Below are 9,957 nucleotides of genomic sequence, written 5' to 3' on the forward strand. Positions count from 1 at the left end.
TCCCAGCCCCGTGTGAGTCATCGCCTGTTGGCTCCCTGGGGAGAGCGTAAGGCTGGTGGCTCATGGCATCTGTCTGCTGGGAACCCAGGAGGGCGTGGGGTGCAGGGCACCTCAGAATGAGTGGACAATGCCAGCGGGTCTCAGGGCTCCAGGACCGCTGGGGACTGGACGGCCCTCAGTCCGTGTGTATGTCCCCAACTCTGAACATGTGTCTTCTCTGTGTGCATGTCCGCATGTGGGTACTCTTGTGTCTGCCAGGGCATCTCAGAAGACTGAGTGACCAGAGGGTGGGGATGCAGCCCCCTGGTCTGGGCCACTGGTTGGTGCTCTGGCCCCCTGAGTCTGAGTGCACCACCACCCTGCCCCCAGCTGCCCCTGCAGGGACCCGGTCCTGAGTGGAGAGCCCCACAGAGGCTGGGAATGAGGTGCAGCACGGCCTCCATTCTGCCCGTCTTCCTTCCACAGAGCTCCGGCTTTGGCCTTGCTGACTGCTCACCTGCCGCCTGGCCAGCCTTCAGGGGCGCCGGGCACCGCCTACCTTCTTCCCTGCCACAAGCCCAGGTACGTCGCGGCCCGTGGGGCAGCGGGGACAGCGCTGGGTGGCCTCCTGGTCTCCCCCACGCCTGGCCCAAGGGCCTTGCTGGCTGGATACTCTCCTGGTCCCGGGACAGACCGAGGCTGAGCCAGCCAGCTGTCACCCTCTCAGCATGTCTCACCGGGGTCCCCTTGCTGGAGGAACGGCTGGACTTTGAGGACAGGGTCCCTGGGAGCTGGGAAGCACCCCACTGGTGGCCTTGATGTGCTCACATCCTCACTGCCATTTTCCCTGGCATCCTTGGTGGTTTTCTGGTTTAATCTCAGCTCAGACTAACAGGCTCACCTGGGGTGATGGGTGCAGGTTTTAGAAACAGGAGAGGGCTTGGCAGGAGTTCTGGGGGCGTTGGCATGGTGTTGGCTGAGTGAGGCTGGGGAGAGGGCAGCCTGGGTGCTGGGCCCCATCGTGGGAACCCAGGCCACCCTTCCACCCCCGCCCTGAGCTGCAGTGTGATGAAGTGGAGGACGGGCAACGGGGGGAGGACCCCACCCTTGTCCTCAGAGGCCCTGCCCTGTGACCAGGCTGGGGAGACAGACGTGTCCTTCAGCCCTCGTCAGCTCTGTGTCCAGTGTGCATAGTGACGCAGGCCCTCTCATGCGTTGCGACTCTCAGGGCCCTGAGTGTCCATCCCTGGCTTGGGTGTGTGGGGCTGGCTGAGCTGGGCCAAGGGAAAGATAGCAAGAGGCTGCTGGAGTTCCCCAGGATCTCCAGGGGTCACCGGCTGCCACTTGCTCTCTGGGCAGAGCTGTGGCCAGTGGTCTCTACAGGGCCCAGATGGGGGCCCTGCAAGGCTCACTTCTCCCCTGGGCCCCTGGTGCGTGGTCACCGTTGTATCCCTTTCCAGGGGTCCAGACACGCCAAAGAATCCTTGGCGGAGGACAGGGTGGAGGGACTGTGGGAAGCCCCAGGCTGACTGGCACGTGGGCAGGGCAGGGATGCTGGGGCTCTCCTGTCCCCACTCCCTACCAGGGCCAGCTGGGCTCAGGGAGGATCTTGCAAGGACACTGCCCTGGGGGCTTGAGCTGCAGCTCTCCTCAGAGCCCGCCAGGGCAGCGCAGGGCTGGTGCAGTGGTCCTCAGGGCCCCGCAGGGCTGCCAGACCTCACTGGGCCCCCAGCCCAGCAGACGTCCCCCAGACATGCTACCTCGGGCACCTCTCACTCTCTCAGTCTGTCACTTTGTCACTGACGGTGCTCCCCCCACCCCCACCTTCCTCCTCCTTCTTATTCCCCGACTTCTTTTCCTCTCTTCTCCCATCTGAGTTCTGCTGACCTTGGGCGAGTCCTTCCCTCTTTGGACTTTAGTTTTTGGGACCATCCGATGGTGTGGATGCCACCAGTGGGCGGCCTCAGTGACTGGCAAGACCCAGTCCAGGGTGCGGGCTGCATCCAGGCCTGTGGCCACTCTCCCCCAAGCCTGGCTCCCCTGCTGAGCTGAGAGGCCCAGGGCAGATGGGGAGGAGGCATCTGGGCCCCATGCTGAGGTCCTCCCCACACAGCCCGGGGCCTCCACCAATGGGTGGGCTGTGGAGGCACAGCTGAGGGGAGTCTCCCCACCTCTGACTTCTAGGCTGCGCCTGGTGTGTGTCTGTCTAAACGGCAGCACGTGTGCACACCACACCGCCGGTGCAAGGGGCCTTGGAGCATCATGGCTTGTGTGGATGTGTCTGGGAGGGCCTGGTGCCAAATGAAGTTCAGGGCCTCTTGGTCAGAAATCACGGAGAGGGCTTCCCTGGTGGCGCAGTGGTTGAGGGTCCGCCTGCCGATGCAGGGGACACGGGTTCATGCCCCGGTCCGGGAAGATCCCATGTGCCACGGATCGGCTGGGCCCGTGAGCCATGGCCGCTGAGCCTGCGCGTCCGGAGCCTGTGCTCCGCAACGGGAGAGGCCACGACAGTAAGAAGCTCCCGTACCACAAAAAAAAAAACATGGAGAATTTCGACAGTGGCAGCAGAGCGTCCAACCAGAGAGGGGTCCTGTGTGACATGTGTCACGGACACATGTCACATGCCGGTGAGGCCAGGCCTGCTCCCTGCCCAGGGAGATGGGACCATGGCAGGACAGGGGGGCCTGCGTGAGCTCTGGGCCTGGAGTGGGCCGCCAGCCTTGCATGCGGCCTGTCTCTGGGTGCCCAGTGATGACTCCTGCACTCCTGTGTGTCCGGCCCCTCCCTTTAAGTCTGAAAACCTCCCCTCATGCCTTACAGAGTGACCTACCCTCTGGGCACCCAGGGTGCCCCAGAGCACCCTCCCCACTTGTTCTCCCTCGCCCTGGCCCCTCTGAGGGGCTTGTCCTTCAAACCGCAACTCTGCTCCCTCTCCCAGGACCGCCCACCAGGTTGGATCCCCCAGGCTGACCCCTGTCCTATGTGAGCTGCGGGAGCTTTGGGGTCCCCGCGCAGCGCTCAGCCCAGGGTGGGCCGCTGGAGAGTGCGCACCCCCAGGGGGTTCCAGCTGCATTCCCCGCGCTACTTCGATCTGGGCCAGGGGCCCGGGCCGGAGATGCCGCTAGTCGCCACCAGACAGCAACTGGGTCACCCCTCATTTGTATAGCGCTTTGCGTTTCGCTTGCGGTCGGAGGCCTCAGAGCCCGGCCGGCATTGGGGTCCTGGCGCGCTGCGGCTTCTGGGCAAGGCCCGGGCCGTCGCACCCGGGACTGAGAGCTGCTTGGACGCCCGCCCCCAGTTCCCTACCGCGCTTCCCGGGCCGGACGGGGAAGGGGAGGGGAGCGAGGGACGCAGGCACTGGCCGAGGGCCGAGGGCGGCGCGGGGGCACCGTCCCGGGGCTGCGATTGGCCGGCGCGGGGCGGAGCGGTCGGACCTGAGGGGCGGGGCGGCGAGGCGGGGAGGGTGGTGGTGGTGGTCCGCGCGGAGGACGAGCACGGACGAGTCCACGTACCGGCGCAGCCCGTCGCCGCCGGGCAAGGAGCCGGGCTTCGCGCGCGGCGGCCCCTTCTTTGGCCTGCACGCCAACCCTGGCCCCAAGGCGGCCCAGGCGCGCTACACGTCGCCCAAGGGCAGCAAGTACGTGGTCTTCTACTTGGATCTGTCCTTCATCTTCCTCCTAGAGCTGAAGCGCTGCAGCATGGCGCGCGGCTGCCTGCAGGGCGTCAAGTACCTCATGTTCGCCTTCAACCTGCTCTTCTGGGTGAGTGGCGGCGGGGCCCCGGGGTCGCTGCTCGCGCTGGAATGGGGGGGGGACACCCGCGACGCGGACTGGGGGGTGTGCCTGGGGTCGCCGGGGGCCAGGGCTGGACCGGCCCCTGGGGAGTGTTTCCGGTGCCGCTGGGGTCCGCCGGGCCTCTGCCCTTTGGGCGGCCGCCCCGCGTCCTCTCCCCTCTCTGTCTTCCTGAGACCGGCCGTGTCCCGCACCTGCCGCAGGTCGGCGTGGGGCCATGCGCCTGGCCTCTACCGGGTGTGAGCTCCTGTCCGTGCGCTGAGCCGCTGGTGCCTTCCCCTCCCGCCCCTTCCCTCCCTCTTCGTGGGCGCAGACCATGTCCTTTCTGCACTCGCCTCCCCTGCAGACCGGCCTTCCTGGCTCCAGGGACCGCACTTGGGGAGGGGGTAGGGGAGACGGGCCCCAGCCTCCCGAAGCAGGGGAGGGAGAGGGTGTATGTGGGTGAGCCCTCCGGCTGGACCAGATCCTGGGCGGGATGAGGAGTCGGCGGGAGACCTGGGCTTTCATAACTTTCGCTGAGGTGGGTTGGGTTTGCTCAGAGGAGGTGCCTGTGTCCAGGGTAGAGGTATTGGTGCTACAGGGTGGCCCCCGTCCCCCCAAACTGGAGGACACAGTTGCCACCCAGACCCAAAGGGCAGGGAGGGTGTTGGGCTCGGGCTGTGGCAGGTGTCACACCTGAGCAACTAGAGCATGCCTGGCCAGGCCTGGGCCCCACTGGCTGGGTTGGGGGAGGGTTGGTGGAGAGCTGATGCCAAGGTCACTTTCTGCTCCCACCCTTCTGCCACAACTGGGAATGAGGGGGCGTGGCTTTCTCTCCGGCCTGGGCTCTGGACCCCAGAAGGCTGTCAATTGTAAGCTCATTTGCATGAGGTCCAGTTAAGGCTAAATGCTCAGAAACCGGGGCTGCATTTCTGCACATCCCTTCTCTCCTGGACTCTGGCCTGGGAAGTGGGAGGGTTGCTGAGAGGCGTGGCCAGCCTGGGGGGCTCCTGCCCCAGTTGCCCCCTCCCGAGGCAGTCACCCGAAGAGTTGTTCTCTGCAAGGGGCTCCTGGGAGGGGCAAGGCCCCGGCCCAGAGCGGAGGAGCCCCCTGAGAGACCAGGAGCCAGAGGCAGAGGTGGGTACAGCTGGAGCTGTGTCCAGGCATGTGCAGAGGTGACTGTTTTCTCTTGGCGGGGGACATTGACCAGATGCAGTGGGCACAGGCGTAGTGAGCAGTGAGCTGCTGGCAGGGTCAGTGTGTCTTAGGCAGTGTGACAGAAGGCTGCAGGTGACAGTGGGACCAGAGCTGGCAGCCGTAGGTGTGATGGTGGTGAGCAGTGAGGGTGGTGGACTGACTGGGGGACGGGCAGTGGGTGTGGGGGATGGTCCCAGGTGGTGGGCAGGACCTGCTTCTCCCCTTCCCTGACCTCCCCAGTGACCCGGGTACCTGTTTGCCCGGTAAACGAGAGGGGGCCCCTCGAGGGGGCCTGTGCTCTGAGAGCAGCCCACCCTTATGGGCCCCCAGGCTGAACTGTATCTGCCCTGTGTGAACCCTGAAGGAGCCTCTGTACCAGCTGCAGGGCGGACACACTCCACTGATTCCTGCCGTGGATGAACGTCCTCATCGCAGGAAAGAACAATTCAGGAACCCCCTGGGATCCCCTCCTGGGCTAGAAAATCCAGTTCCCTTTTATTATCCAATTACACTCCCCAGCCAAGCAAACTGGGCCCCTGCCAGCGTGCTGTCTTGGCCTCTCCACACCCCACCTTGGTGCCCAGAGGGGTTCGAGGCCTGGGGGTCAGAGAGGGGGCCCATGGGAAACACGCCGAGGCCGGGGTGGTGAGCATGGTCAGGGGGCTGGCGGGACATCCATCCTCCGGGCCCTGCGCAGCTGTCAACTAGGCCCTTGCTGCTGGTGACAGAGGCTGCAGGTGGGTGGGGTGGGGCTAGAGCACCCCTTCCCCCAGAGCCTGGCTCGTTTGCTGTCTGGGGGTGCAGTGTCCCCGCAGGAGGGGCAGGTTTCCTGCCCCCCCCCCCCCAAGGATTGCGGCCCATGGACCTGCTTGGAGGTCAAGATGCAGTGACCTCCCCGTGGCTTCCTCCTGTCCCCCAGCCCGTGCTGGGCACCCCTTTCCTTCAGGAGTCACCTCAGAGCCCCCATTGTCCATAGGCAGATCCCCCGCAAGGCCCTGTCACCCACACCTGGCCCCATTGGGCACCTGCACGCCTGGCAGGTCTCTCTTCCCAGGCCTAAGCTCGCCTCCTCCAGCAACGCCAGCCCGTCCCTCCCCCTCCATCCCCATTGCGGGGCAGCGCCCCCGGCTGAGGATGGGGGAGGGGCGGGCTCTGAAGTTAGTTGACTCTGTGCGCCCTGTTTGCGGGGTTTTCCCTGGGGGCTTCTGGATGGGGACTGGAAGGGCAGGTTGAGGCCTCCAGCCTCAGGTACCACTGGCGCTGGAAAGCATCACCCATCTGTACTGGGGTGGATCTGCCTGGTCCTGCGTGGCCTGTGGGTCATTGGCCCATCTCGGGAGAGGAAACATGCCTGCCCGTTGTCACCAGGGATTGCAGCTCGGGTGCCCTGAGACAGGGAGCCAAGAAGGTGCCGGCGGGCAGTAGGGGGCGCCCAGGGGAGGAGAGGCCCCGGTGCCGACCGACCCCCAGACCTCCACCTGCCCTCCTGCGGCATCCAGACCCTCCCAGGGCAGGGACAGCTCCACTGGGGACACAGCTGCCCTCCTGCAGGCATGCACAGGTGGTGGGCAGCTTAGGGCCAGGGTCCTTGAGTCAGGGGTGTCTCCTGGTGAGTAGGGCTGTGTGCGGGGGTGGGGGCTGAGCAGCCCCCTGGGGCGCTCTCCCTCCCCGTCTCCAGCTCTGGGTGGGTGCTCAGGGCTCCCCCAGGGGCAGTTTCTGTGGCCCCAGGGGCGGTCTTGTTGGTCTGGGGGCGGTCCTGGGCAGAGGCAGGACTGGCTCTGAAAGGGGAAGGTGCTTCTGGGCCCCCCTGGCCGGGGGGCCGCACCCAGGCCTCAGCCGTGCAGCCCAACCCGCACCTGCCCAGCTGAGGGCCCGGCTCCCTGCTTCCCTGGCAGGCGCGCCTCCTGGTCTTGCCTCTGGGCCCCTCCCTGCTCCGCCTCCCCCTGCAGTGTGGCCAGGGTCTGTCTATGTGGCTGGGCTGGGGGTTGAGCCCTGCCTGCCGCCCAGGCTTCTGGGCAAGTCCTGCCCTCCTGGGGTCCTCAGTTTCCCCAGCAGCACCACAGGGGGGCCTTGGTTTTCCCCTTTGATGAGCTACAGACCGAGGCCTGGTCTGCTGTCGCTGGCCTCTGGGCAAGACGCCCCGAGACCGGTGGAAGATGCTGGCAAAGGGCTGTGCAGGGCTGTGGGAACACCTCCCCCAGCCCCGCCGCAGTCGGGCAAACAGGCACGTGCAGGGTGCCCTGCCGGAGGTCCCGGCGCAGGGCCAGGGGCCTGCAGACCTCAGACCCGTGACTCCCTTGGCCCCAGCCTTCTGGAGGTGCTGAGGGCGTCTGTGTGTTCTGGCTCCGGTTTCTTCCTGCAAGAGGCTGGGGCAGGGCAGTGGGGGTCCTGCTGCCTGGGGACCCCGAGCCGGGGTGGGTGGGCAGCCCGAAGCGGGGGTCCTTGGCCATCCTGGTCAAGTCAGGGGTTAGTACGCCACAAGATGTCGGTCCTGCGTGAGCATCTGCTTCTGAATCGTCCCGCTCCCATTAGGGAGTTGGTGGCAGCAGGTGGTCGGGGGCCCTGGGAGTTCTGTCTGGGGCAGAGAGGTGTGGCCTCAGCCACTAAGCAGGGCCGGGGGCAGGGGAGAGGCCTGGGGGCCCGGTCCCACCTCGCCATCGTAGGCCCTGCCCCCTGTCTGCTCCCCGGCTGCCCTGAGGCACCGCTCCTCCTCCTTGGACACCAGCCTCAGGGGGTCCCCGGTCGTGGGGCCACCTCCCTGATGGGCTGGAGCCTGGGGGGATGTGGGGCTTGCTGGAGCTTAAGGAAACTGATGACAGTCAGTTGCATAGATGTCAGTGGACAGCTTGAGGAGATGTCACCTGGGGAATGGCATCCAGCCAGGATGGTCCCTGAGCCCTTGCATTCAGTCCCCCCAGCCCCGGCCTTGGGCCCTTGCAGACCTCACTTCTGGCACAGGGGATACATTTTGCCGTTCTTGAACTTCGTAGAGAGGTGTTCTCCCCGTCTCCTGTGGCTGTTCTTGGCTGGGAGGGACATGTCACCCCACCATGCCCAGCCCCCACCCCAAGATTGTGCAGGCTGCCGGGGGAGGGGCTTCTGGACACAGGCTTGGCCCCTGTGGGCACCCAGCCCTCCACCCCGTTCCAAGGACCTGGCCAGCTGCCCGGCCATCTGCCACCCTGAGCCATGTGGCTGGAGGGGCAGCAGTGGAAGGCCGGCTGGCACCCTCCCCACATGGGCCTCACCAAGTGGCCCCACCTGTCAAGACCTAGGCCAGCCCCCAGAATGTGTGGACAAGAAGAGAGACAGCAGGAAGTGGGGAGGATATGCCAGGCAATGGGCTGGGTTCCGGTGGGGACAGGTGGGCAGGGTGTGCGCCCCAGGTGTTGTGCGAGGGAGACAGGGAGGCCCCGGCGACCGCAGGGCTGGGACGGGGGACCCCGGTGGGCGGGCTGGGCTCGTCTCCCAGGCTGTCGTGGGCTTGGGGTCTGCTCCTGGGCCCCGCCTGGGCCTCTGTCTGGCCCAGGCAGCGATGAGCGGGGCTGGGGATGTGCAGCGTGGGACACGGGGAGGGTGGGGGTGGCCCCACTGCTGACGTCCTGGCCACCGTGTCCTGGGAGGGACCTGGAGCGCCCAGCCTTCCCGGGACTTCAGCCCCACTTGTCCTGAGTTTGATGTCCTGTCTGGGTCCAACAGGGCCCATCTTCTCCTGTACTTGGAGGCTGTAATCTTCCTGCCAAAATGTTTTAAAAGCTGCCTACGCAGATTTCAAAATTACAGGTAGTTTTATTAGCCACGTGCATGCGTCCCGTGAGTGCTGGGCTTCTGGTGACTGTGGATGTACTGGAACAAGGGGGCGCCTGGGGCTTCGGGGCAGCGTGTCGGTGATGTGTGTGCGTGTTGTGGGTGAAACTGTGTGATGGTGAGGGACGTGGGCTGTGTGTCCACGTCACAGTGCGTGTGACAGCAGCACCTGGGTGACAGCCGGCGCAGCCGGCGGGTGTCTCTCCTGCCACCTCGGAGCTGGAGGTGAGGATGCTTTGTGGAGTCTTAATTGAAGAAATCTTGTTTCCACCAAGGCTGGGGGCAGCGCCCAGCCCTTCCAGGATACCCGCGACCCGGATGACCCCCCCCCACCTCCACAGCGACTTTGCTGTGGTATCCTCCCCGTGCCCTTCCATGCGTCCCCACGGGACCAGGGAGCTCGGAGGGGCTCATTTTCCTGCTGACTGGAGCCATCCGCGCTGCCCTTGAAGGCAGAGCCAGCTGGGCAGCCCTTTGGTTTTAAATAACAATTCTCCTCTCTGCTCAGAGGCAGCCCCGCTCACCCCGCTGGGGCCCTGGCCTGGGGGCTCAGCCCGGGGACGTAACCCTCCCAGAGGGGGCGCTGCTGGGCTCTGCAGGGGATGGACGTGTGTGGGCTGGGCGAGGGCCCAGGACAGCCTGGCCGGTCGCTGTTTCCTGCAGCCAGAGTGGCCCAACTTCAGCTCCCTCCAAGGGGAGGCTGCCCCCACGCTCGCCCTCCCTGGCCTCTGCCCCAGGGTCCCTCCCCTGCCCCAGTCCCGGCCAGAGGCCAGGGGAGCCCTCTGCCTGCGCAGGTCTGCAAGGGCCCCGCTGGCTGCTCCCAGCTCAGCCTTCCCCCCAGCGTCCTTGGAGAGCTCCCCGTTCCTCACCTGCAGGTCGGGTGGAGGGTTGAGGGAGCCAGCACGTGTCCCAGCCTCTCTGTGTCCCATCACGGCACCCCTTGGGCAGGTGTGGGTGCCCAGAGGCGCTGGTGGCCAGCCTTGCTCCCTCATGGTGGCCTTGCCAGCGGTCAGCACCATGGACAGCTCTGTCCCCGCACCGCTGGCCAGGGCCTGCCACACGGGGGTCATCCCCATCCCACAGGTGGGGGCACACACATATCCGAACAGCCAGCAGACCCCACCATACCTGGGGCTGTGCCCAAGCCCAGCTCTGCGGTGAGGCTGGATCCTCTGGGCCGTCACCTGCTCCCTGTGCCCCCAGC

General features: G+C 66.0%; 1 protein-coding gene across 6 annotated transcripts in view; it reads left to right on the plus strand.

Moving 5' to 3' along the window:
- TSPAN4 (tetraspanin 4) overlaps nt 1–9,957 on the plus strand; it is a 19,609-nt gene that overhangs the window by 4,204 nt on the left and 5,448 nt on the right. For 5 of the 6 annotated variants that reach the window (XM_024749182.1, XM_024749183.1, XM_024749184.1 and 2 more), the window contains exons 2-3: nt 466–561; nt 3,661–3,740. In XM_024749182.1, the coding sequence (XP_024604950.1) occupies nt 3,678–3,740 (63 nt within the window). In that variant the 5' untranslated portion in view covers nt 466–561; nt 3,661–3,677. Of the gene's footprint in view, nt 1–465; nt 562–3,495; nt 3,741–9,957 lie in introns of those variants that run through there. The other variant, XM_024749185.1, reaches the window with a different exon arrangement.

This window comes from Neophocaena asiaeorientalis, unplaced genomic scaffold (assembly GCF_003031525.2).
Source record: "Neophocaena asiaeorientalis asiaeorientalis breed wild unplaced genomic scaffold, Neophocaena_asiaeorientalis_V1.1 scaffold43, whole genome shotgun sequence".
Taxonomy (NCBI): Eukaryota; Metazoa; Chordata; class Mammalia; order Artiodactyla; family Phocoenidae; genus Neophocaena; species Neophocaena asiaeorientalis.